This window comes from Dermacentor silvarum, chromosome 2 (genome assembly GCF_013339745.2).
Source record: "Dermacentor silvarum isolate Dsil-2018 chromosome 2, BIME_Dsil_1.4, whole genome shotgun sequence".
Classification (NCBI taxonomy): domain Eukaryota; kingdom Metazoa; phylum Arthropoda; class Arachnida; order Ixodida; family Ixodidae; genus Dermacentor; species Dermacentor silvarum.
Genome location: NC_051155.1, coordinates 104,524,407 through 104,549,366, shown reverse-complemented (window position 1 = coordinate 104,549,366; position 24,960 = coordinate 104,524,407). Strand labels below are relative to the sequence as shown.

Genomic DNA, 24,960 nt, shown 5'->3' with positions numbered 1-24,960 from the left:
GGTGGGGCTAAGGTAGTCCAGGTGCAACCAATTAGGAAGGCCCACTAAGCGTCAGCAAAGTCACTCCATTACCAGAACAGGAATTGGCCTCCCTGGTGCAGTATTTGGCCACTACTTCCCTGATGATTGCTACAATTTACCCATGGCCCTCAGTTCCCAGTGGCTGCGGAGCACCTAACCAAGGCGGCGGTCACACCTGCAACGCGGCAGAGGGTGCTAAGAATCTCGGGTCTGGACACGCTGCCACTGGAATCTGAACCTGGCAATGTTCAACACGTGAACCCTCTCGAGTGAGGCTAGCTTAGCAGGGCTATTTGAGGAATTATCAGGCATTGCCTGGGATATTATTGGCCTTAGTCAGGTTAGAAAAACTGGTGATCCTTATACAGTGCTGACTAATGGCCACATCATCTGCTACAGAGGTCTTCCAGATAAGAGAGAATTCGGGTAGGATTTCTAATCCATAATGACATAGCGGGCAACATTGATGAATTCTACAGCATTAATGAGAGGGTAGCAGACGTCGTTAAGCTGGATAGGTAGTACAAGCCTACGCCCCAACCTCCAGTCACGATGGTGAGGAAATAAAACAGTTTTACGAAGATGTTGAATTAGCAATGAGAAAGGTGCCAACTCAGTATACTGTAGTCTTGGGCGACTTTAGTGAAAAAGTGGGGAAAAAGCAGACTGGTGAGCAAGCAATTGGCAACTACGGCATCGATGCTAGGAACGTTAGATGAGAGATGTTGGTAGAATTCGTGGAAAGGAATAGGCTTCGAATAACTGAATACATTTTTCAGGAAGCGCAGCAACAGGAAGTGGACCTGGAAAAGCCCTACTGGAGAAACAAGGAATGAAATAGATTTCGTACTCTCTGCCGTTCCCAGCATAGTGCAGGATGTAGAAGTGTTAGGTAGGGTAAAGTGTAGTGACCATAGGTTAGTGAGGTCTAGGATTTCTCGTCAATTTGAAGAGAGAAAGAACAAAATTAGTCAAGAAGAAACAGGCCAACCTAGATGCAGTAAGGGTAAAGCAGACCAATTCAGGCTGGTGCTCGCAAACAAATATGCAGCTTTAGAATGAAGATAACATAGTGGTAATGAATGAAACCGTAAATGCTGATCTTAGAAGCAGCAATTGAAGTGGGAGGTAAGGCACCAAGGCAACCAGTAGGTAAGCTCTCCCAAGTAACAAAGGACTTAATAAAGAAACGACAAAACATGAAAGTGTCAAACTTGAGAGATCAGATAGCATTCGCTGAACTGTTGAAACTGATCAACAAGAAGAAAGTAAGGGACTATCCGAAATTATAACCTGCAAAAGATTGAGGAAGCAGTAAATTGTGGACGCAGCATGAAATCAGAATGAATGAAATCTGCTTTTGGACATTAAGGCTCATAATAAATTTTTTGTTCAGTTTTTTACCTGCCAGTGTTCTTCGTGGCGGTGCACAGCATGTTCCTTCTCAGAAGTGCTAAATTTGCTTGCTCAACGCAGGTTGCCGAATGGCGCAGCAATGCGTCCCTGAATCTGCTCAACTGCTGCCAGACGGTTGTCATTGCGGTGGGCGTGGCCGGAGGGGCGCTGCTGTGTGCACACATGGTTGCTGGCCACGAGTCGGGCCTCAAGGTGGGCGACTATGTGCTCTTCCTCACCTACATCATGCAGCTGTACACACCGCTCAATTTCCTCGGCACCTACTACAGGTGCGTCTATTCTTTCTTTGCCCTTCTAACATTGTGATGTTTTTGTGCTATGCAGTTTTTCAAGACAGATACAGATTTACTTACTTTTTTATCCATGTATGGGCCACAATCATGCAATTCAGGGACAAATTTATGGGGAAAAAAAGTGTGCACCTTACCCGAGAATACAGATTATGCAAAATTGCCTTGGTGAGAAATGGTTGTGACAGTTTGATTTAATTATTATTATTTTTTCTATGCTATCATAGCAATAACAAAGACATTGCAGGCATGAGTGGATTACGAAAGTAGGAAAGTAAGAAAATATGTCACAGTCATCATACAAGCTCTCAGCATTTATTGTAGACATATAACAGAAAGAAAGTTACTTAGTTGCAATCGTTAGCTCTCAAAGTTCAGAAGCGTACACATTTTGGCTGGTTAGTTCATTGAGTAGAAACAATGCAATATAAAAGGACGTGAGAAAGGGACAGACAACAGCAATAACTCTAAAAGTTCACACAGACATTGTATTCGGCAATGGATATTGTTTGGTACTATTGATTGTTTTTGCAACTGTGGTTGCAAAAACTCTAGGGGTTAAATCTGAATAGTAAGAGTAACTCTAGGGGTTAAATCTGAATAAGCTCAATCGCAATATTATTTGATGTAATAGTAGCACCATCTGCATCAACCATTTGAAATACAGAAAAAGTGCATTTTTTTTTCTTTTTTTCTTTCTGGCATCACTGCACTTGTCACGCATTTTCGCTTTATTCTCAATGGTATAAACAGATGCTAACAGGGTCACAAGTCTGCCTTATAAGACTTTATTCTGATAATGCACAACCATGCATTCTTAAAAAAATTCTGTTGATTTATTTATAATGCTTTATTCAAGGTTTTGAGAAAGCGTGCTTTATAATGTGTTGCATAATGACAGAAACTTGCTAATGTAGTGAACACCTTGGATGGAAAATTTGTTTTTTATCAATGGGGAAAAGGGCTGTTCATTATTCGAACACTGTTCAGAAAGTATTCACTATTAAATTTAATTCGTTTTGGCACTATTTTGACTGTTATTCAATTTGGTCTCTAGAATAACTATTTGCACACCCCTAATATTTTCATGTTGGATGCGACTTCATCATAATGAGGTTAATCTGTTGCTCTACTGCAGTTCAGTGTTTTTAGTACTGGTCATGTCATCGTTAAAAAAGAAAACAATAATCCAAATGCCCATCATAAGTAAGGTTTGACTTGTTTGTTTGCCCTGTGTACTTCCAGAATGATTCAGCGTTGTTTCATTGACATGGAGAACATGTTTGAGCTTCTTGACACTAAGCCGGAAGTGAGTGCCCATTTTCTATTTCGGCACCAGTGAATTGTTTGTGCTTTAATCAACCGAATCTACTCAAGCACGTTGCACTAGAAGCATTAAGTAGTAGTTTCGGAGTGCTGCTGAGCTTATAACTGTGCAGAATGAGGCGCAACGAATGATTTGCTTTGTAAACTGCGAAAATAACAGGACCCATTTTAGAATAATGTTTACAACACTGCATGCTTTTGCGAAATTTATAGCTCTCAAAAGCCATCAAGAATGACAGGCCTCTGAAATTATAACTGCACAGTAATCTAGCTAAATTCTAAATGTTGCAGTTGTCTGTTAATCTTTTTGATCATGTCACTATGCTATTGCCGTGGCTGTTTTGTCCATAGCTGTAGGGTCAGTGGCTAGAACTAGTCCATTATTTGTGATGGTAGCACACAGAAAAGGTTCAACTGTAATAACTGTTCTTGCCCATTGCCTTTTATTGCGATAGCAATAATATGGACACTCCAGGTGCATTTCTGCCGTTTGTTGTCGGCATCGTGGTGACGTTCCGTATAAAGTCCAAGTGGGATAACACCTTGGCCGTGCGCCGTATGCTCTAGGCATGAGTGAAAGCGTGCGAGGTTGAGCCGAGGATGGTGGCTTAGTCTCGCCTCGGCGGCGGCTGAGCGCGGGCCTTACCTTTACAGCGATCTGTGATGAGCAGTGGAATCTCGATGATACGAATCTCACGGGGTCACGAAAAATATTCGTATTAGCCGAAATTCGTATCATCAAAACACAATTAAAACTAGCTAAATGAATGAGTCAGAGGTGAACTAACTCAGGCACACGCACGTAAAAAGCATTTACAGTATAGACCACTTACAACGTCACCGTTTATAGTGAAGAACTGGCTACAACGCAGCCTTTTCCGACTCCCGTTTACCCTCCCATAGAACTCCATGTATACGCATACCGCTTACAGTGCAGCCACGCGAGACGAAATGCCAGTTATAATGCGGCTTATGTGGGAAAATCTCCCCGACAAGGGCGGTAGCGAGCATGCTTCTCAACGAGGTGCGCCCACTAATGGGAGAGGAGATCAACGAGGGCGATGCAGAGGAGGAGCATGATACGTGGAGCATGAGTCCAAGGGTGATAAAATCGTCGCCGCGTGCCGTATGTACGAGTGAAAGTGTGCGGGGGACACGCGCCTTCATGGAGAGCGAACCCACAGCGGAGAGCAAACACGTCTTCCGTCGCGCGAAAGGCCGTGGGGGTATGGGAGGGAGGGGTGGCGACGCTGTGCTGCGGCACCAAATGCGTATCTTGCAACCGGGCGCAAGGGTAACTGGCGACGCAATCTCCCACGTGAAAGGAGCAAAGCGTGAAGGCAGTGCGGGAGGGAGGGGGGGGGGGGCAGCTTCTACTCTGCCAACAAATGCGTTCTTGTACTTTGCGCCTGTGCCGGCTGTAGGTTTTTCGCGCGCACCGTATCTTGAAAGCGATCTCCACAGGGCTCTGACCTTTGTATACGCTGTGCTTACACCACTTAGTTTCTGTTGAAGCGATAGACCGCACGAACCTTCGCTCGCTGCGGTGGCCGTGCTTCCCCATGGGGAAAAGCACAAAAGGAAAAGCACAAAAGCAATAAAAGCGCCACCGCTTCAAACTCTTCGCTCCCAGTCGCGGCCTCCGCGCCATCCGGCGCCGCGTCCGTGTAAAAGAGAAAGAGAGAAAGCGCGTGACTGCGTGCTGTTCTCTTTTGCGGCCGTCGGTGGGGCGGCGTATATTCGTATCAACCGATGCGGGTCGAAAATTGATTCATAACAACCATTCGCTAGCACGTTGCAAAGTAATGGGGCTTGACCGGGACCACAGAAAAATGTGTATCATCCAGAAATTCATGGAATCTCGATGATACGAATCTCACGGGGTCACGGAAAATATTCGTATTAGCCGAAATTCGTATCATCGAAACACAATTAAAACTAGGTAAATTGAGGTGGGACGTGGGGATCAGATCGCGAAAATCGCGAGAAAAATAGATTTTTGAAAACCACGCGTTTGGGTATCTGCAACGCCTAATCAACGCTGCGTCAAAATGGTTTGGCTGCAAACGCACTAAAAGAGCCCAAAAAAGTTTAATTCGTCAGTGCTCAGGGCGAGAAAACAGCTTTAAACGCGCAAAATCACCGCAGTTCACGGAGCCATATCTCGTATTTCCCGCCACCGAGCGCCGCCATCTTAGTATCGTTCGAAAGCTCAAAGTTTCGCCGTTCCGCTTCTCAATTTGTCCGTTGTCGCCACCTTGTAACAAACGCACAAACACAAAAGAAGCGCGGGTCTGCGATAGGTAGTCACACGGGCCCTCCGATGAAAGCGGGCCTCCAATTGGCTGCCGTGCTGAAAGGCGTCTCTCCAGTGGTTGCTGCTCTGGCAGGGGCAAGATGGCAACTGCAGTTGTCTGCTTCGTAAACCATGCCGGCGTATTCACTTGACACACAGAATTTGGATTACTGAGAGCTCCCAGGTTAGTGGTGGAGCGACGATGGCGAATAAACTTTGGACGAAGCACGCCTTCGGAATACGGAAGCGCTCCTACGGCAAGAAAAATACGGCGAATAGCGGGAGGAGCGGAGGAGCACCAGACTGAACGAGCGCAACCTTTCACCGTGGATTATGTGCCGCGCTATCTTTCACCGTGTGACTCCAGCAGCGAAACCGACAATCGCCCTGTGCCATTGGCACCGATAACGCAGCCAACGGAAGACGCGCCAACGGAGGCTCCCGCGCCTCGGCGTGCGGCCGCACGAATCAGCCGGGATCGTATCTCGGTAGACATAGCTCGCTGCGACTAGGCAAAATGGCGCAAACTCAAAGAACGCGACCCAAAGCACGGCAGCCACTCCGTCTGATGGCACGCGAAAAAGGAGGAAAAGCACAAAAGCAACAAAAGCGCCACCGCTTCCAACTGTTCGCGCCCAGTCGCGGCCTCCGCACTGTCCGGCGTCGCGTCCGCACCTCCGCACCAAAAGAGAATGAGAGAAAGCGCGTGACTGCGCGCTGTTGTCTTTCGCGGCTGTCGGTGGGGCGGCGTTTATTCGTATTGTCACGTAGTAGTGACGCTGAAGAAAACAGTCGTAAAACTGTGTACGATGAAACTGGTTGTTTATTGGGCGAACCTGTGCCCACAAAAGCAAGGTACACTCAAAGCACAACGATAGCGGCGAACACAGTCGGCGATCGTCGAAAATCTGATCAGCGGCGAAACGCGTCAGCTTTTATACCTGAGTCATCGAAGGTTCTAGATTAATCCCTGATGCCCGCGTGTCTTCCAGAAAGTTCTGGACAATTCGCGTCAGTCATGCAATCAGATAACAGAAGCGTCGGTGAAAACAGGCAATGGAAAGAAGCATCGATAACGTTCTAGAAACTTCCGATACAGGCGCGTCCTGCGCCGAGCGATAACGTTTAACATTTGTTAGCCGGTGGAAAGCGGCCACCGGTGAAAGATAAACATGTATACGTGTCAATACCCTCCCCTTAAAAAGCATCGTCCCGATGCTACAAACAAATGTGAAAGCGTATATAAACAAAACCACGCGTAATAAAGAAAAAAAAATAAAGTAACAAAGTACCTAAGTTCGTCAGCGGGCGTAGAAAGGTTTAAGACGCACCACATGGATGACTTCAGGTCGTGCCCGGCGACGCTGTGATTGCGAAATGCCGTCTGGCACGACCTCATAGTCCAGTGCGCCAATACGTCGGATAATCTTGTAGGGTCCGAAATAGCGATGCAACAGTTTCTCGCTAAGTCCTCGTCGGCGAATCGGAGTCCAGACCCAAACACGGTCGCCGGGCTGGTACTCGACGTAGCGTCGTCGTAGATTGTAGTGTCGGCTGTCGGTCCTCTGCTGGTTCTTGATGCGCAGGCGGGCGAGCTGTCGACCTTCTTCGGCACGCTGCAAATAAGTGGCAATGTCGAGATTTTCTTCGTCAGCGACGTCTGGTAGCATAGCGTCAAGCGTTGTTGCCGGGTTCCTTCCGTAGACCAGGTTGAACGGCGTCATGTGCGTCGTTTCTTGCAGGGCCGTGTTGTATGCGAAGGTCACGTACGGAAGGATGGCATCCCACGTCTTGTGTTCGACGTCGACGTACATTGCCAGCATGTCGGCGATGGTCTTATTTAGGCGCTCGGTAAGGCCATTCGTCTGCGGGTGGTAGGCGGTGGTGCGGCGATGGCTTGTCTGGCTGTACCGCAGAATGGCTTGAGTAAGTTCTGCCGTAAAGGCCGTGCCTCTGTCGGTGATGAGGACTTCTGGGGCACCGTGACGCAGGAGGATGTTCTCAACGAAGAATCGGGCTACCTCGGCGGCACTGCCTTTGGGCAAGGCTTTTGTTTCGGCGTAGCGGGTGAGGTAGTCCGTAGCCACGACGATCCATTTATTCCCGGACGTCGACGTCGGAAAAGGCCCCAGTAAGTCCATCCCGATCTGCTGGAACGGTCGGCGAGGTGGCTCGATTGGCTGTAGAAGTCCGGCTGGCCTTGTCGGCGGTGTTTTGCGTCGCTGACAGTCTCGGCATGTCCTTACGTAATGGGCGACGTCGGCAGAGAGGTGAGGCCAGTAGTATTTTTCTTGTATCCTCGCGAGAGTGCGTGAAAAACCGAGATGTCCAGCCGTTGGGTCGTCATGGAGAGCTTGCAGAACCTCTGGACGCAATGCTGAGGGTACCACGAGGAGGTAGTTGGCTCGGAGAGGCGAGAAGTTCTTCTTTAGGAGAATGTCGTTTTGCAAGAAAAACGACGCCAATCCTCGCCTGAACACCTTCGGCACAATGACGGTCTTGCCTTCCAGGTAGTCTACAAGGCTCCTTAGTTCCGGGTCGGCTCGTTGTTGTTCGGCGAATTCGTCGGCACTGATGGGTCCCAAGAAAGTGTCGTCATCCTGGTCGTCTTGTGGCGGCGGTTCGACGGGGGCGCGAGACAAACAATCGGCGTCAGAGTGCTTTCGCCCGGACTTGTAAACGACGGTGATGTCGAATGCTTGAAGTCTCAGGCTCCAGCGTGCGAGGCGACCTGAAGGATCCTTCAAGTTAGCTAGCCAACACAAGGCGTGGTGGTCGCTCACAACTTTAAAGGGCCTGCCATAGAGGTAGGGGCGAAACTTTGATGTAGCCCAGATGATGGCGAGGCACTCCTTTTCTGTTGTGGAATAATTTGCTTCCGCCTTCGATAGTGACCGGCTAGCGTAACTTACAACCCTTTCTAGTCCGTCAGTCCTCTGCACAAGCACGGCGCCGAGTCCTACGCTGCTTGCGTCGGTGTGGACTTCGGTATCGGCGTTTTCGTCGAAATGCGCAAGTATTGGCGGCGATTGCAGGCGTCGCTTCAGTTCTTCGAATGCTTCGACTTGCGGCGTCTCCCACTTGAACTCCACGTCGGCCTTCGTGAGATACGTCAGTGGCTCAGCGATCCGTGAAAAATTCTTGACGAAGCGCCTGTAATAGGCGCACAGTCCAAGAAATCTACGCACTGCCTTCTTGTCAGCGGGCGGAGGAAAGTTGGAGATGGCCGCAGTTTTCTGAGGGTCGGGGCGCACTCCAGACTTGTTGATGACGTGGCCCAAAAACAAGAGCTCCTCATATGCGAAGTGGCACTTTTCGGGCTTTAACGTGAGTCCGGAGGTTTTGATTGCTTGAAGAACTGTTTCAAGGCGCCGCAGGTGTTCTTCGAAGCTTGAGGCAAACACAACGACGTCGTCCAAATAGACGAGGCAAGTCTGCCACTTCAATCCTGCCAGTACTGTATCCATCACGCGCTGGAAAGTCGCAGGTGCCGAGCAAAGACCAAACGGCATGACCTTGAACTCGAACAGTCCGTCTGGTGTTATAAAGGCAGTCTTCTCCCGGTCCCTCTCGTCGACTTCGATTTGCCAGTAGCCGGTTTTGAGGTCCATCGACGAAAAATACTTTGCGTTGTAGAGTCGATCCAAGGCGTCGTCAATCCGTGGGAGGGGGTATACGTCCTTCTTCGTGATCTTGTTGAGCCGACGATAATCGACGCAGAAACGTAGGGTTCCATCCTTCTTCTTCACTAACACCACGGGGGACGCCCACGGACTCTTGGACGGCTGGATGATGTCGTCGCGTAGCATTTCGTCGACTTGTTGCCTTATGGCCTCGCGTTCGCGCGCCGAAACTCGGTACGGGCTCTGACGGAGTGGGCGGACACATTCGTCGGTTATAATGCGGTGCTTGGCGACAGGGGTTTGTCGAACTTTTGACGACGATGAGAAGCAGTCCTTGTATTGCAGGAGCAGAGCTTTTAGCTGTTGTTTCTTATGATTGGGAAGGTTCTGATTGACGTCGAAAGTTGGTTCAGGTACTACAGTCGTCGTTGAAGGTGCACTGGAATCCGTGAAGGCGAAAGCACTGCTGGCTTGTACTATTTCGTCGATGTAGGCGACCGTGGTGCCTTTGTTAATGTGCTTATATTCGTGGCTGAAGTTCGTGAGCATCACTCTTGCTTTCCCTTCGCGTAGTTCACCTATGCCTCTAGCGACGCAAATTTCACGGTCGAGCAGTAAGTGATGATCGCCCTCGATGACGCCCTCCATGTCTGCAGACACTTCGGTACCGACGGAAATCATTACGCTTGAGCGAGGCGGAACGGTGACTTGTTCTTCAAGCACATTCAAGGCATGGTAACTGATGCTTGTATCCGGCGGTATCGCTTTGTGTGTTGAAAGCGTTATCGACTTGGACCTTAAGTCGATTACTGCACCATGTTGGTTTAGAAAGTCCATGCCTAGGATGACGTCCCTGGAGCAGTGCGGCAGGATTACGAAGCTCGCCGGGTAAGTGCGGTTGTTTACCGTGACTCGCGCTGTGCAGATTCCAGCCGGCGTTATTAGGTGACCTCCCGCTGTCCGTATATCGGGTCCTTGCCAGGCCGTCTTCACCTTCTTTAACTTGGCGGCGAACACGCCACTGAAAACTGAATAGTCGGCGCCAGTGTCGACGAGAGCGGTGACGTTATGACCATCGATGAGCACGTCTAGATCGGTAGACCGGCGTCTGGCGTTGCGGTTGATTCGTGGCGTCGGATCACGGCTGCGTCGGCTTGCTCTGCTGCTGCTACGTCGCGTCGGAAGGTCTTCGTTCGGCGGCGATGTGTTGTCAAGGCTGTTGCTAGGCGGCGTGCTGATATCTCGTCGTGATGATTCGCGAATCGTCGTCGTCGTCGGCGGCGGAGGATCTTCGGCATTGCGTCGTACAGCAACCGCACCTCCATCGGTTGCTGCTTTTAGTTTCCCGGGTATGGGCTGGGAGATCGGCCCCGGGTGTGGCCGGCATACAGGCGGCGATGCGGCGAGATGTAGCGGCCTGGTGACGGCGAGCGTGAGGGTCGTCGTGGTTGCCACTGGGCTCCGGCAAGGTAGTCGGCGATGTCACGTGGTCGCTCGCCAAGCTGTGGACGTGGCGCGTTGACGGCGAACCCTCGTAGGCCCATCTCGCGGTATGGGCATCGGCGGTAGACATGGCCGGCTTCCCCGCAGTGATAGCAGAGCGGGCGGTGGTCGGGGGCGCGCCAAATGTCCGTCTTTCTCGGGTAGCTGCGCTGGGTGACGGGCGGGCGTGCTGGCTGCGGCGGCGGCGGTGAGCGACGGAACTGCGGCGTTATGGGGCCCTGGTGCGAGCGTGAAGGAGGGCCTTGACGACGGGCAACTGCGGCGTAAGTCAGCGCTTCCGGCTGGGGTTGCGGCGATTGCGGCTGCACATCAGGAACTCCAAGTGAGCGCTGAACTTCTTCTTTGACGACGTCGGCGATAGATGCCACTTGAGGCTGCGACCTGGGAAAGAGCTTCTGCAGCTCCTCGCGAACGACTGCTCTGATGGTGTCGCGCAGGTCGTCGGTGCCTAGCGCTTGAGCATCGGCGTAATTGGTCAGGGCACGGCGGTTGTATTGCTTGGCGCGCATTTCAAGCGTCTTCTCGATCGTTGTGGCCTCGGAAAGAAATTCTGCCACAGTCTTGGGCGGGTTGCGCATCAATCCAGTGAATAGATGCTCTTTGACGCCCCGCATCAAGAACCGAACTTTCTTTTCCTCTGACATATCGGGGTCGGCGTGGCGGAAGAGGCGAGTCATCTCCTCCGTGAAGATTGCGATGTTCTCGTTCGGCAATTGCACTCTGGTTTCTAATAAAACTTCGGCCCTTTCTTTTCGCACGACATTCGTGAAAGTCCTCATGAAGTTCTCACGAAATAGGTCCCACGTCACCAGGGTGGTCTCTCTGTTCTCAAACCAGGTCCGAGCAGCATCATCTAATGAAAAATACACATGGCGCAGCTTGTCGTCGTCGCTCCATTTGTTGAACGTCGCGGTCCTCTCGTATGTCTCCAGCCAGGTTTCAGGGTCTTCAGCCGATGATCCACGAAAAGTCGGTGGCTCCCGAGGTTGCTGCAGCAGGATGGGGGACGCTGGTGCTGCCATTTTGGTCGTTGACTTGGCCTTGATTGCAGTGGTCTTTTCGGGAAGAAGTCCGAACTCCGGCACAAGTCCTTGCTGCCTACGGCTAGCTCGCTGGTCCTTGGCGACGTTGGTCTCGTTCTCCGGTTTCGGGCTTGGGTCGCGGCTTTGCGGGGGCGTTCGGTGCATGAACGAACTAGCACCTCCACCAGATGTCACGTAGTAGTGACGCTGAAGAAAACAGTCGTAAAACTGTGTACGATGAAACTGGTTGTTTATTGGGCGAACCTGTGCCCACAAAAGCAAGGTACACTCAAAGCACAACGATAGCGGCGAACACAGTCGGCGATCGTCGAAAATCTGATCAGCGGCGAAACGCGTCGGCTTTTATACCTGAGTCATCGAAGGTTCTAGATTAATCCCTGATGCCCGCGTGTCTTCCAGAAAGTTCTGGACAATTCGCGTCAGTCATGCAATCAGATAACAGAAGCGTCGGTGAAAACAGGCAATGGAAAGAAGCATCGATAACGTTCTAGAAACTTCCGATACAGGCGCGTCCTGCGCCGAGCGATAACGTTTAACATTTGTTAGCCGGTGGAAAGCGGCCACCGGTGAAAGATAAACATGTATACGTGTCAGTATCAACCTACGCGGGTTGAAAATCGATTCGTAACAACCGTTTTCTAACACGTTGCAAAGTAATGGGGCTCGGCCGGGACCGCAGAAAAATTTGTGTCATCCGAAAATTCGTATTATCCGTGATCGTATCATCGAGATTCCACTGTATTAGCCGTGATCGTATCATTGAGATTCCACTGTACAGAGTGTAGGTGCACCGAGGGCTGATGGCGTCGTGTGCACTGTGTTCTCGCTGCTTAGTTCACGTTGAAGCAAGAGGCAGCATAAAGGTCAATTCGCTCGCTGCTGCTGCTGCTATTCCACACGCCAACATTTTGACAGTGAGTGTCCGCGCTCATCGAGTGAGATGTGTTTGTTAGCCTGTGTGTGCGTGACACCATGCTTGTTAATTTAGTTAATCAGCGAATCTGTACGAGTTTATATGGCCGACAAAACTAATATCCTTACTTCATATAGCTGTCTACTAATTTGCTATCGCAATTAACGTTTTGTCTTTCTGGTGGAACTGCAACTTTTTTTTTCTTTTGCTTGCTTTTCATGCCCCCCCCCCCCCCCTTGACAAGTGTTCCTATTTTTTGATGTTCTAACTTTCCATGTTAATACACTAAAAATCATGTCATGCCTAAATTTTCACTAAACATACATGAAGATATTGTGGCTTTAGAGATTATTTCTTGTCGCATTCATGATTGCTCAGTTGCTGTTTTCCTTTTCAACTGTTGTTGTGCTCATCTTTTCAGGTGATAGACGCTGTGAATGCACCAAACTTGAAGCTGAGAGAGGGCGAGATTCGGTTCACTAACGTCTGCTTTTCGTACAACCCTGAGTAAGTCGCACATTCTGCTTATTCAAGGAAAAGCTGCTGTTTATATGCACTCACAGCTTGCAACAAAAGAAAAGCAACTACAGTGAAATTCCGTTAATTCACCCTTGATGGGACCAACAAGATTTATTGTAAAGAGGCAGAAACAATGCTAAACACAGAAAAGATTCTATTGTACCGCCATTTCGGCTTGCAGTACTGTCGAACCTCATTGACACAATCCCATTTCGTACAATTTTCCGGTGCCAACATTCACGATCGAGAACACAAAAAATGGCCCAATACAGTTAAGCTTCTTTTTTACTGGTTTATGCATTCCTAATAATCGTGATTTTTTGGCACCAACGTTCAGTACATCCCCAAATTGCGATTGTAAGATACATTTTCTGGTTGCTAGACACCATGCGAACAAGAAAAGGCTCAAGACACGCGATAAGTGCAGCCGGGGCCCGCTACAGGAGCTTCCCCGCAGTACTCGCCCACCCGCATTGCGTGAAAATGTCGGCACGCACCAAGTTTCCTGTTGCGCTACCAGACATTTCCTCGTGGGTTATCGCACGTCGCATTCACAGCCATCACTGCCGCCTGCATTGCAATAAGCACCTTCACCAATCTGTTTCACAGCATGTGTGTGGTATGCTGTTGTTGGAAGTGTAGTGCACGCTTTTAATAGGCGATAACCCCGACACACCGTTGTTCCCTGCTGCAGACGGTGGGAAGTGAGTGTTATATTTCGCACTGGCTGCATCGTATTTCGGTGTTGCCCACCAACTCGATTTCGGTTCGGTTTCTCATTGCCGTCTCGGAACACTGAGCAGTAAGAAAACAACACAGCACGACTCTAATTGCCCGATCAGCTCGTGCCGCAACACCATCTTTTTTTCGAGATGTCGGTGTTTTATTGCTGGTTTCACTCACAGCGGTAAATGTCGTTTGCTTTTTCCTTTAATACAGTCAAGTTCACTGGCAGTCACAAAATGGAAATGCACACTTTAAGCACGATTTTCAGGAAGAACGTTCTATTAAACTAGCGTAATAGTCATATGTACATCCTGCTGCCCTGTGGGCCAAGCAAGCACCCGATTAATTGTTACAAGAACTGTGCTCACTGGGAAAATAGGGTTCTGCTGGACTAGATTTTTGCAGAAATGGGACGGGGAAAAAGAAGGGTAAATGGCACAGATGCTTTTTTTTGTATTCCTATTTTGGCACTATTTACGATGTTATGCTCACTTTGCATTACAGTGGGACAGAATCTCTTAAGCTGAATTTCTTAATAAGCTAAGCAGTTCAGGTGTCTTTTGGCTTACCTCAGGTTCGATTTCTAAGGTGCCTTCAAGTTCACCCCAAGGGTGGTCTCTCTGAATTGACACTTTTGAATTGATACTTTTGAACGCCCCAATGACTACTGAGCTACAGCTAGCCCAGCTCAGTTGTCTCTGTCTTCTCTTACAGCCGGCCAATACTTAAGAATGTCAGCTTTGTGGTTCCAGCAGGCTGTACTGTTGCCCTCGTAAGTCACAATGTTTTTTTCTGTTTCACTGAGTGAGTAATACCACTGCCACATGCATGAAAAATTAGCAGTAACAGCTCACGGCCTTAAATTAAAATTTAGTGTCATTAGATTGGTGCAGCTTGCACAGGACTCGGTGACCTTTGCCTTAAAGGCCAACTGCTCCAAAATTTCGCTTTGGCTAAATGGTTGTATGCGAGTAGTCTTGCCAAGATTGAAGCAATCTTGGCAAACTGCAGGCTTGGTAATTGCTCGATTGTCTCATTAACAACCTTTAAATAGCACCTAACCAGATGACACGTGCACTTCTGACGTCAGTTGCAGCAGATTGCCTCTGTCATTTTTCTCCGTGCCACAGGCAGCGGGCGGTGCCCAATCTTGCAGGTCATATTGCGTAGCCGCATATTCTGGGTGGTGCGTCACTTCCAGGAAACTGAAATATATATTTTTTTTCAGTTTCGGTTTTAAGAATATCCACTTTTGCAGGCTTTTCGTGATGCATTTATTGATTTTTCGAGACTTTTTTTATAGTTGCACTATCTGAAACTAAGCTTGTTACTCATTCCAAAATTTTGTTGCAGTTAAGTCATTAACTGCCTAATGCCATTACGACAACTACGTAGTTTTCCTGGATAATGTGGGCTCTTCTATTCATGGCTTATGTGGACCACTGTGTATTTCCTATGTGTAACAAAGCTCAATTAAGCAATGAGACATACTTGTTTGGAGTGTGTGAATATTCAAGACCAAATCAAATATGAATTGAATTAGTGCCTGAAGCAAAATATGTACTACAGTGCAGTCCACTTATAACGATATCGAGAAAAACGAGAAATCCGATCTTTATAACCGATTATCACTATATCTGGACTGCGAAAAAAAAATGCCGAATATATCTTTGCAGTCCCGAAACCGAAACTGACACTTGCGATAAAAAATCGACGTCGTAGAAAGTAGGCCGTGAAAAATGGAACTTTTATTTATACCTCTAAATAGCGTCTCAATCGTTAGGCACGCTGAAATAAAAATCTGCACTTGCTTTCGCGGAAGTTTCGGATTCACAACCGCCGTGTGCATCGCGTCCATCTGCTGCACGAACACAGGCGGCTATAATTTAGCGTGCATGAATTCAATGAGCGACTCGATCGACGATGTTGCACTTTGGTTGAATCTCGGGGTCGGTGTCAAAGGCAGGCCACTGTCAATCTCGTTGTCACTGCTGCTGCTGTCGTCGCCTCCGTGGCACAACGCCGCCGTCTGTCGCGACAACGATCGCCCCGTCGGAGTTCTCTTCGCAGAACGAGGCAGCACTATTTTCACTCAGAAGCTCCTCCATCGAAGCACCACCTATTTCATCGTCAGTAGCGACGTGCTCCCAGAGTTCGGACACCACCTTGTTAGTTTCGCCCATGGGGTTTTCGTCGTGGCGCACGAAGCCCGCCTTTGCCGTTGATCGGCACGGACACTGCTTCTAGCCTTCATGATCGTGGCGCTCCCGGTTTTCATAATCGTCAATATCATCCACTGCGTCAGCTCGTACTTCAAGTCTTGCAAAATTTGCAGCTTCGTCTCGAGAGACGCAGCTTTGCGCTTTGACAGGCGCACCTCCCGCTGCTTCCGCGGTGCATAGGCCGCGCAGGCGCCGCTTGCTTATCGCTTTCTCCCCCCTCTTACAAAATTAGTTTCGTCTCAAGGGGCGCACCTGCCGCTGCTTCCGTTGAGAGAGAGCGTGGCAGGGAGCGCAGGCGCCCCTCGCCAGAGGAGGCGTTGCCTTCGCTTATCGCCTTTCTTCCGCCCTCTGCTCGCTCGACCGCCAGGGACGTGGGGGTGAAGCAGCTGGCGCCATCTTGTGCACGCTGCACCAACTTGCGATGCTCTCCGTGGCTTTCGCAATCGGCGCGCGGGCGGGATGCGCTGCGCAGTAATGGCGGCAGATACGAACTCGCGTAAACAAACTTTTCGCCCCGTCTCGGTTAAGGGCAACGTAGGAACGCAATTTTCACGATTATTCTGCATGAAAAGCACTGCCCAGAAGCAAAATTTCAATCGTTATATCCGATATGCGGTGAATAATATATCGTTATATATGGGTTTTTTTCTCATAGCCCCAATGCATAAGTTGATACTCTTAGGTCGACTCATCGTTATAACCGATATATCGTTATATGTGGTATCGTTATATGTGGACTGCACTGTATTCGAATATCTAATACCTTGCAAATAATAAACAGCCATTAATATAAAATGATTTTCACATCCTTCACATCGCATCGTCAACATTCACAATGTTAGGAAGCTTCTGTGAATACATTTAACATTAGGAAGCATTGTTTATTAAAAGCACAAATGAGCATTAGAGCATTAGGAACAGATAAGCAGTGTATTTTCACACTTGGGAATCATAGGTGAGTGTGAATGATGAATCTACAGTAAAAGCTCGTTAATTAAAATTTCACGTGGACGCTTATGAGATCGAATTAGGCCGATTTCGAACTAACGAAGGTCATTGAAAAATAGCCAGAATTGTGACCAGGTTGCTAGAAAGCACTTTTAACTCGCAATATTTATTGACTAAAACAATCTGTGATCACTTTTTGTTTGTTTTCTTCGAAAGAGATGGTCATCAGTGTGTCTTCCAAAGCGCGAATGTGACGCATAGCTTCATCTTCACCCTTCTTGAAGTTGAAAAATAGGTGCCCGACACCGAGCACCTCCATTACAGTAGCCAACGGATTTTTTGGACTGGATGGATATTCCAGACTTCATAAATGGCTTCCCAAATGGGTTCCTTCTCAGGGTTCCCTCAAAGCTAGTGCAATTTTGCGACCAATTTTCCGGATGAATTTAGGCCCCAAAGTTCGATTTTCCGGACTAAATCGCTCATTTCGAGCCACGCTACCCGCGCTTGGAGACCACCATGTTGAATTTTCGACTGGCTTGGCCAGGCTTGACTTCTAGTGGCCCACTCTATGGCCTCTAAGATTGATAGCGCACGCTAATAGGCACTGGGCGCGGGATGAATTTGGACTGGTGGCGCCTTCATGCGGCTGCGCCGCGAATGTATGGCATGTGGCCGCCGGGCTGCGCGCAGCAGGCGCTGCCTTGAAACCAAGTCTGATCAAACATGTTGCGTTTTTGGGTGCACCAACAGTTACTGAAACATGACTGAAACTGGTTAGGCCATTAAATTCAATCGTTGTTCATCGTGGCATCGCGTTTTTCAGGCGGAAAGTCTGTATATGTGCGGTTTGTAGGCAACAGCGCATACAGTGCTCAGCAATAACGCGATACTCGAATCGCATGGTCGCCAGCGCTTTTTGCATTGACTGTAAGCGCTGGGGGCGCCAAACTGATGCATTGTGGTGTAGAGTGAAAGCCAGAACCTTAGTAACGCATTATGACTGCATTTGGTCCCACGGCGCTCACCTGTGGCGCGAAAAAAAAAAAGAAAAAAAACAACGGCGGCAGCCGCGCGGTGCCAGCGCTTCAATCGCTGGGCACTGTACATTTTCGACGCTGATTTGCTATAGTCTAGTTGTTCTAACGTTAATAAAAGAGCCATTCATACGCAAGAGCTTCGTGTCCCACTTGCCTGTCTTCGCCTCCACAGTGTAACGGCTCCGGAGCTTGGGCACCGAAGGCGAACATTAAGATTTGTAGTCATTTTGCAGTCTTATCAGTGTATCAGTCTTCCTTTTAATGTACATTTTCCTTCGTAGCAATTCCAAAGTCTGGTTGAGTCCGGCACACGACTGTGCTGTGCATCGACGGCGAACGCCAACGCAGTGGCGTGTTCACACTCGCCGCCACCGACGGCTCCCGTCGCGCTAAGGTATATAAAATGGGCCGTGACTGAAGATTGGGCTAGTTTATAAGCAATTAAGAATGGGGAAGCATTGCAAAGATAAAAGAACTACAACGGACAGAGAGCGGGAACTTACTGACACATGTGCGATCGGCGAAGCAGCTCAAGAAACAGAGTAAGGAAGACGTATGTCTCCTTTTTTTTCTGTCCATAATTTTTGTGTCATTCGTATATTTCCATGATTAAATACGTGGTAATGTTAAAGCGCAAAGCAAAATAACATTTGGAATATAACTGCTGGAGTTCCACGTGGAAGTCTTAGCTTGCCGCGGTGAGCTCAGTTCGCGTGGTGCATTTGCATCGCAATTTGCGCTCGTTTTCTGCTTTATGTACTACCTGATGCCACGAATGTGATCTACCTCGTACAAGTGACGACCTTTCTCAAAAGCAGAGACACGAAAATGCGTTTTCCGGTGCGTCAGCCCTTAAAACCCGCTGTGCCAAATCACTGGAAGCACCGAACGCCTTCGTCCCGTCGTCTGCTTCACATGCCAGTGCTTTGACAGCTGCCGTTCGCGGCGCTGTTCGCCAGCATATCGCCGGCGCGCCGCTGGCGCCTCACGGCGGCCGCCCGGTGCCTATAGAGAGCGCGCACCATCCTCTCGTCTCGGAGGCCGTGCCCGCTCTTCCTTGGCTGACAAAATGCTCCAGGGGACGGTACTTACTGTTTTCTTACTATTTTCGGTCAGCACTTACGTCATAATCGCTTAATGCGGGTTCCTCTTTTTTTTCTCACTGCGTGGCGGCGTTCAGTTCGTTCGGCAGCACGCAGTTCAGATTATTAATGGAGGAGCCAATGCGCGTGTGAAATGACCAGTTGATTTACCCATAGTCACCTATGCTTGATCGCCGGATCACGACAGTCATTTCGAATTATCCAAAAGTTGAGGTGCAAATTTACAAGCTTTTACTGTATAGCCACAAAAGTCTGTGTCCTTAAGCGATGTAGCGTGCTCCGCAATGTAACTTCTCATGTTTTATGTCTACCATGGCTATAGGGATGAAATTTATTGCAGTTTTATTGCAATCTTATACTTAATTGTGCACAGTTGAGATGTTCAGTGTTCGAAAAGGTACTCGAAAAATGTTTGTACTGATGAATTGTGTCCATTCAATTCAAGGACAGAATTGAATAGGGCAATATGTTTTATTTGTTATTTCAGAGCTTTGAATATTCGCACACCTAAATAGATTTGTATCATATGTGTGTAATAGTACAGTAGACTTCGGTAGATTTGACTCCGGTTTATTCAATTTTTCAGTTATAGTTTGATCCCAACCATATGACCCGGCCGGCACCTATGCATTCCAATGGGCCAAATCTTTTGCTGTTTTGATCGTGAACTTGGCCTTCACGAGATAATTCCAACTTCACTAATCGGCATGCACATATCAGACCCTAACGGTGACACCACTGAGGATCCTGATCGTGACCCCAATAGCTACAACACCACAGCAGTATTTAGGGGACAGTGAATGTGTCAGACACATTATCTCCCGCTGAAAACGCTCATTTTCAGCCTGCCTATGCCAGCTTTCGAAGTGAAAGTGGCAGCTCACAATTAATCATTACTGTTTTGACTGAATTCTAATGCGCGCCGTTTTTACAAGAAATTAATGTGTCCATAAATTTTCTGTGCATTACAATAGCATATGAAACCGTGTTCACGGCGTTAGCAACAGCTTGCTGTCAGAGCCAGTGTCGTCACCATTGTCATCACAAGATGGTGGCAGAGCAAGTGGGATCGTGATGACAATGCGCTGCTTTTAGGCTCTAATTACAGATGATTATTTAAAGTAACTGTACACCAAATTAATTTCAGCCACCTGGGGTTGCTAGGACCTTAGAAGAGGACAATGAGGGAGATAGGCGACCGGCAGAATGTGGACATTAGCTTTATTACATTGAGTTCACCATGTTCTGCCGGGTTTATTGGCGCAGAGCACTAAGCTGTCAAAACATGGCGAACTCAACGTAACAAGGCTAACGTCCACATTCTGCTGGTCATGCACCCATCTCCCTCTTCGTCCTCTTCAATGCGCCGTGTGAGCACGATTTCCAGCACACCCAATGCATCGTACATGGGTGTTTTTGCATTTCACCACCATCGAAATGTGGTTGCTGTGGCCAGCCTTCGAGCTTAGCAGCGCAACTTCAAAGCCACTACGCCACCACGGTGTGTGCAACATCTGGTGCATGTTATATGTGTGTGCACATTGTTTTGTGCTATGAACCTATAAAATGTGGGTGTGCATTTGATTCAGCGTTGATTCAGGGTCATGTTAGAATCGGGGCAAATACACTGCCCAATAAAGCAGTGGCATGCACGGATGTTTTTCATGCCTCTTCTTTTAAATTGGTCTGCCGATAATTCAGTCAATTCTGTCGGTCCCGTCAAGATTGAATTAATAGATGTGGAGTTTTTACCTATGTATAGTGTGGTAGCAAACTCTTATTGCCACATTTGGCACTGACTGCCTTATGCTTTTGCTTAAGGTGGTAGACCACGAAAAAAAAAGTTCTTTAAATCGGGAGCAAGTTTTTAGAGAACATGTTTTTCATGAATAAGCATGCCTTATTTAACTTATTCAACTATTTAAAGTGCAGAAAATTGTTCATTTGATTTTTCTGCAGGTAATTTTTGTCATAAAATGTGGTAAAATGCTAGTCGTGCCAGCAGTGATAAGTAACTAATGAATTGTTCAAATGAGTAAAGCTGTGGCATTTTTATGTAGCCAAGTGTGGGAGCTATGCAATGAACTACGATAAATGCAGTTGGATGGATGGATGTAAAACTTTAATGAACGTCCTGAGGTACGCGACTCAGCGCGCAGCGGGCAGTGATAAATATTAAGGAAGTAATGTTCAAAAAACTAGGCAAAGTGAAAAAGGTTGCCAATTTGGACCAAATTTATTTGCAAAACGAGCTGTAAATGCAAAAGTAATGCAGCAATTTCACTTGTTCTAGTTTGTTGCACACATCTGTATGTGAGGAATGAGTGTGCATAAGTTTATATCTGTCACAGATCTTGGGGGCGCGGATGTTTAGGAGATGGACTGAGACACGTATGACGGCACACAAGACTTAGTGAAACAACCAAAAGCAAGAATCCCCACTAAAAAGAAACTGAAAATAACAAACTAAGTATGTGGAACACATGCAAGCAGTTCTAAACCGTATACAAAACTAGCAGCTAATTAAGCTGTCTTTCTAGCCAGTCTTAACCCCCGACACTCCTAGTCTGACAACTCTAACCTCTCTGGTTGCGTCGCTGCTTGAATGGAATGCTCTCACGTTTTTGACGACGACTCATGTGGATTCCTCGTCCAAGTCGCTTCACGTCTCTTCCGGGGTCGCTACTCCCGACGATCCTGAAAATGTCGTCGCCTTGGTAGACGCCCGTGTCCCAGTTGCCGTCGATGACGTGGCAGAGAGGACCGGCGGGTTAGGCCTAGCGACGGGTTCGGCCCCTGCTTCCGTCCGGCGCCTTGCTCAAGTGCCAACGAGGCGCCCTCCGGACTGCCTTGCGTGACGTCGTTGGCCTGTCTTCGAAGGGGGATTGCTGCTGGGGTGCCCGGGATTACCGTGGGAGGTTGCAGCAAGTCCGAGGAGCCTCATTCGAACGTCGCCGAGATCGATGGCCACGTCTTGGAATGCCAACGTCATGGCCTCCGGAACCGAACACCGGCTGCTCCCGTCGACAGTACGGTGCTGGCGAGCCAACCTTCCTTGACCGCTGTTTTACTCTCGATCACGACTCGGGTCACGCGCCTCGAGCGCTCGTGCTGTTTGGAACACTGCGTGCTCTTCGTCGTCTTTCTTCTTCCATGTGTTGTCCCTTTACTCCTGACAATATCACAATATTCATTCAAAAGTAAAGTCATCAAAGTTTGCTTAACACGAGGTGGGGAGTAAAATCTTGTTTTGAGAGAAGCGTAAACAAATCTTCAAACCATGTGAAAGATGTCAAAAGCAACACAGAGGCCTAAAAGGCCCCGGATTCATAGATGGAGTCCTCATGAGATGCCCTGTAGTCTTATTTTGTTTGTGTGTCTGCTTGGCGACAACACAAAATGAAAAAAAGTACTTTGAATAATATTTATACAAAAGAAATAGTACTGATTTTCGGTTTCGCAATATGAGGGCATGGGTTGGAAAACTCATTGTAACTGCCAAACTAATGATGATAGAAAGAGAATGTTTTTTGCAGCATGTTGCTAAATGTTTGGGCATACATAAAATCTAAAAAGCAAAAAATCGATTTCGTGCGAAAAAATTGTCTTTCGAATGTGGCCTACCGCCTTAAGGCTACTTTTCTTGACCATGAAGCAAAAATAAATGCTATTTTGTACAAAATTCTTAGCATATTACATTTTTACAGCAGTGAAAACACCTTACCGGCCTTTTTAGTTGTGTGAAAAACTTCGGAAGGCTTTAGGCATGTCATTATCACAGCACTCAACAAAATGAAGGTTTTATGTACATTTACATTTACGTACATGTACAGGCGCATTTTTGCTGTAAGCGCCGACAATCACACCACATTCTCCCACATTTAATGGAGGAAAGTGGTGAGGAAACGCGTCGTATTCCATTGCACGCATGGCCCCGGGGGAAGGGGACGGAGGGGGACAGTGCAGCAACTGCGCCATCCCGCCATGAGTGCCTTATCTTGAAAGCGATCTGCGTCGGGGGATGAGTCTAGCAGTGCGACGTCGGCTTATACCTTTGTGCGTGCTCCGTTCTCGCTACGGAGTTTGCGTTAAAGCGATATGCAGCACGAAGGTCATGTTGCTGCCGCGCTTCCTCACGCCAACGTTTTGACAGCAAGTGTCCGTGGTCATCGAGTGTGATGAGTTCATGTTTGCCTGTGCGCGCTGACACAATGCTTGTTAATTTACATAGTTAGCAAATGTTTGAAAGTTTATAATGCCGATAAAACTATTATCCTTGCTTTGCGTAGCTGTCTACGCATTTGCTATCACAATCAATGTAATTGCTACTTTTTTTTAGAGGTGGCCGCGAAAAGAAAATCGCTCAAAATTTACCCTGCATAATGAATGCACCCCCCCCCAACTTTGCACATATTTTGGGGAAAAAGGTGCGTTTATTATGTGAGTAAATACAGTACATTGTATAACCTGCAATTTGTTGAGGCAGCAGATGTGCAGTCATGCTGATTCATGCACAGCTCAATAGGTGCTGCATAATTGCTGACCAGTTCTTTAGTAGTGTTTACAGAATGAGTGATTGGGATGTGCAAATGGGGCAGGAAGTGCTAATACGCCCAGTGCATCCATCCATGGCCAATAAGTCTTTTTTTGTTCTTCGCTGTTTCGCAGGTGGGCCCATCGGGATCGGGTAAGAGCACCATAGTTCGGCTGCTGTTCCGGCTGTATGACATCCAGAGTGGTAGCATCACCATTGACGACCAGGAAATTAGCAGGGTCAGTGTAGCAGCATTTGTTGGCCTGAGGCAAAGATCTGGATACTCGAATGCATGCTTACCGTGGGTGTTAAAGTGATACTAAAGGTAAATGTTGAAGGAGCACTGACACATGTTTTGAAGCTCTGGAAACTTCTATTGCACACGCACATAAAAGCATGACATCAACTATGGAGGTTTGGAAAATAGAGGTGCGTGAATGCAGAGTAGCAGCTTTCAACTCAAATATTGAATCAAATGAATAAAAAAAGCAACGCATCGAATTGGATGTCAAATATAAAAAGAAATTTTACGGAAACTTGCGAATGCTTACAAATTATGTGCAAGAAAACCAGCTGCTGCGCATGTTCGGGAGTCTAATCATTGCATAATAGTATGTTTCCAGCTGTCAGTGACTTTGGTAACTAGGAATTGGCATGCTCTGTTAATCGGGATAAGATGCAGTCTATGTCATCTGGCCTTGAAGCTTGCACGATAAAGTTTTTATTTTGGGGGGGGGGGGAGTTCGTGTTTGACTGCTATGAAGTTGGTGTATCCAATGAGTGCTTCTCATAGTCACCAGTAGTGCATTAATGACAGCCGAAGCACTAAACTAACCAACAGTCTGTAAACTAATTTTGTGTACCACTGGCATTGTAAAAAAAAAGTAGATTTTTCTCATCAAATTCGTTTTCTCGAACTGCCTGATCATTCAGGCGTTTTTGTGGCCTTATCTATGTCATTAGAATCATTTGTTGATTGATCTAGGTAAAGTCTGCGTCGAAATCTGCATCTGTGGCTGCTCAGCTCTATCTTCATAGAGGCTCCCGGACATCAGATTTTCACACTTCTTTTTATATGCGCTACTGCTGTAGCCGTTCTCTTGGTCCCCGTCACGTGTGGGTTGTCACGATTGGTCCTGTAGATCCAGATGAATCTTGTACCAACAGCAGGCCTGTGCTATGGCGAGGCTGTGAGCAGCAACGCACATTGGACCACAGGTCTTTTAGTGGATATGCTGAATATTTGATAAACTGAATAACAGCTATTTGATTTGTGAATGGAAATATCCGATCATTCACTATGCTCTTTATGTTAAGATATTCGAGTATTCTCACAACCTAGCTGGGAAACGCACTTCAGGCTGCTTATAACCTAACTGCTTATAGTGCAGGACAAGATATAATGTGGTCTTTTCTGACTCTTTTTACACGATAGAA

General features: G+C 47.7%; 1 protein-coding gene across 3 annotated transcripts in view; it reads left to right on the top strand.

Moving 5' to 3' along the window:
• LOC119441663 (ATP-binding cassette sub-family B member 6-like) overlaps window positions 1–24,960 on the top strand; it is a 110,921-nt gene that overhangs the window by 49,831 nt on the left and 36,130 nt on the right. Inside the window, exons 12-16 of one of the 3 annotated variants that reach the window (XM_037706260.2) lie at window positions 1,498–1,706; window positions 2,973–3,036; window positions 12,853–12,938; window positions 14,391–14,448; window positions 23,658–23,762. In XM_037706260.2, the coding sequence (XP_037562188.1) occupies window positions 1,498–1,706; window positions 2,973–3,036; window positions 12,853–12,938; window positions 14,391–14,448; window positions 23,658–23,762 (522 nt within the window). The remainder of the gene's footprint in view (window positions 1–1,497; window positions 1,707–2,972; window positions 3,037–12,852; window positions 12,939–14,390; window positions 14,449–23,657; window positions 23,763–24,960) is intronic. The other 2 variants (XM_049661509.1, XM_049661510.1) reach the window with 2 other exon arrangements.